General features: G+C 41.6%; 1 protein-coding gene across 1 annotated transcript in view; it reads left to right on the forward strand.

Moving 5' to 3' along the window:
• Positions 1–2500, forward strand: part of stat2 (signal transducer and activator of transcription 2) — a 33088-nt gene that overhangs the window by 23398 nt on the left and 7190 nt on the right. The window contains exon 23 of the mRNA XM_030778707.1: positions 1698–1752. Coding sequence (XP_030634567.1) covers positions 1698–1752 — 55 coding nt within the window. The remainder of the gene's footprint in view (positions 1–1697; positions 1753–2500) is intronic.

The following is a 2500-nucleotide window of genomic DNA, read 5'->3' on the forward strand; positions in this document are numbered from 1 at the left end:
GTGAGAACAGGTGGATGTGAGAACAGGTGAATGTGAGAACAGGTGAATGTGAGAACAGGTGGATGTGAGAACAGGTGAATTTGAGAACAGGTGAATTTGAGAACAGGTGAACGTGAGAATGTGAGAACAGGTGAATGTGAGAGCAGGTGAATGTGAGAACAGGTGGATGTGAGAACAGGTGAATGTGAGAACAGGTGAATGTGAGAATGTGAGAACAGGTGAACGTGAGAACAGGTGAACGTGAGAACAGGTGAATGTGAGAACAGGTGAATATGAGAACAGGTTTATGTGAGAACAGGTGAATGTGAGAACAGGTGAATGTGAGAACAGGTGGATGTGAGAACAGGTGAATTTGAGAACAGGTGAACGTGAGAACAGGTGAACGTGAGAACAGGTGAATGTGAGAATGTGAGAACAGGTGAATGTGAGAGCAGGTGAATGTGAGAGCAGGTGAATGTGAGAACAGGTGGATGTGAGAACAGGTGAATGTGAGAACAGGTGAATGTGAGAATGTGAGAACAGGTGAACGTGAGAACAGGTGAACGTGAGAACAGGTGAATGTGAGAACAGGTGAATATGAGAACAGGTTTATGTGAGAACAGGTGAATGTGAGTTAGTATGTTGGTGTGTTGGTGTTGTAGTGTGTTGGTGTATTGGTGTGTTAGTGTATTGCAGTGTTGGTGTGTTGGTGTATGTTAGTGTGTTGGTGTGTTAGTGTGTTGGTGTATGTTAGTGTGTTGGTGTGTGTTGGTGTGTTAGTGTGTTTGTGTATGTTAATGTGTTGGTGTGTTAGTTTGTTGGTGTGTTAGTTTGTTGGTGTGTTAGTTTGTTGGTGTGTTAGTTTGTTGGTGTGTTAGTGTGTTTGTGTATGTTAGTGTGTTGGTGTATGTTAATGTGTTGGTGTGTTAGTTTGTTGGTGTGTTAGTTTGTTGGTGTGTTAGTTTGTTGGTGTGTTAGTGTGTTTGTGTATGTTAGTGTGTGTTGGTGTGTGTTAGTGTGTTGGTGTGTGTTAGTGTGTGTTAGTGTGTGTTGATGTGTTGGTGTGTTAGTGTGTTGGTGTGTTAGTGTGTTGGTGTGTGTTGGTGTGTTAGTGTGTTGGTGTGTTAGTGTGTGTTGGTGTGTGTTAGTGTGTGTTGGTGATTTGAAATGCTGATCGTATGATGCTTCAGTTTGACACCAGTGGCTATTGGGTTTAAAAATCCTCAAAAACATCAGTTAACAAAAAAAAATATTACACACTCTGCACACCAAAATACACACTACACATTCTACGAACAAAAACAAGTTCAAATCCACTCACTCCATTTATAAATTATGTATTGTGAATGTTTGTGTGTGTGTGTGTGTGTGTGTGTGTAGTAGGGTGTGAGTGTATAATGTGTTCTCATTCAGCACTCTGTCTGCATTAATACTCACTCCATTTATAAATGATTATAAATTATGTATTGTGTACGTTTGTATGTGTATGTGTGTATGATGTGTTCTCATTCAGCACTCTGTCTGCATTAATACTCACTCCATTTATAAATGATTATAAATTATGTATTGTGTACGTTTGTATGCGTATGTGTGTGTATGTGTGTGTGTGTATGATGTGTTCTCATTCAGCGCTCTGTCTGCATTAATACGTTGTATATGCATTTTGATGATCTTTGTTATTAAATCTGTATTTTGGTTTTGTGTGTCTCCCCTCCTAGAGGATAGCCCTTACATTAAATACATCAGAACCAAGCTCATGTTCGTCTCGCAAGGGTGAGTACATTTCTGATCTGAGTGTGTGTGTGTGTGCGGCTGTGTGTGCGTGGTGTGAGTACATTTTGGGCTGATCTGAGTGTGTGTGTGTGGCTGTGTGAATACATTTTGGCCTGATCTGAGTGTGTGTGTGTGGCTGTGTGAATACATTTTGGCCTGATCTGAGTGTGTGTGTGTGGCTGTGTGAATACATTTTGGCTCTCTGGTTGGCTGAGGAATGTGGACACCTGGTCCACAGGTATAACGTGGACGCCTGGTCCACAGGTATAACGTGGGGATGACAGGAACTCCTATGGCTTTGAATATTATTACATGTGTGAAATGGGAGCTCCGGTTTCCTTCCAAAGACATGCAGGTTAGGTGAATTGGAGACACTAAATTGTCCCTAGGTATGAATGTGTGTGTGAGTGTGTTTGTCTATGTGTCTGCCCTGCGATGGACTGGTGACCTGTCCAGGGTGTTTCCTCACCTTTTGCCCTATGAGTGCTGGGATAGGCTCCAGTACCCCCCGCGACCCTAATCAGGATAAGCGGCTTAGATAGTGAGTGAGTGAGTGAGTGAGTGAGTGAAAAGACCAGTAAAACTTTGTACATATCTTCAATATTCATAGCTTTTGAATATTCAAGCATTTTGTTTCCAGTTACTTTTAAAAGGCAAATGTGTTAACTGAATGCCACAGTTAAGTCGCAAAGCAGAGAAAGACTCATGCAAGACTTTCTTAGTTAGAACAAAGTTTGATATCGGAGTC

Source organism: Chanos chanos, chromosome 6, assembly GCF_902362185.1.
Source record: "Chanos chanos chromosome 6, fChaCha1.1, whole genome shotgun sequence".
NCBI classification, from domain to species: Eukaryota; Metazoa; Chordata; class Actinopteri; order Gonorynchiformes; family Chanidae; genus Chanos; species Chanos chanos.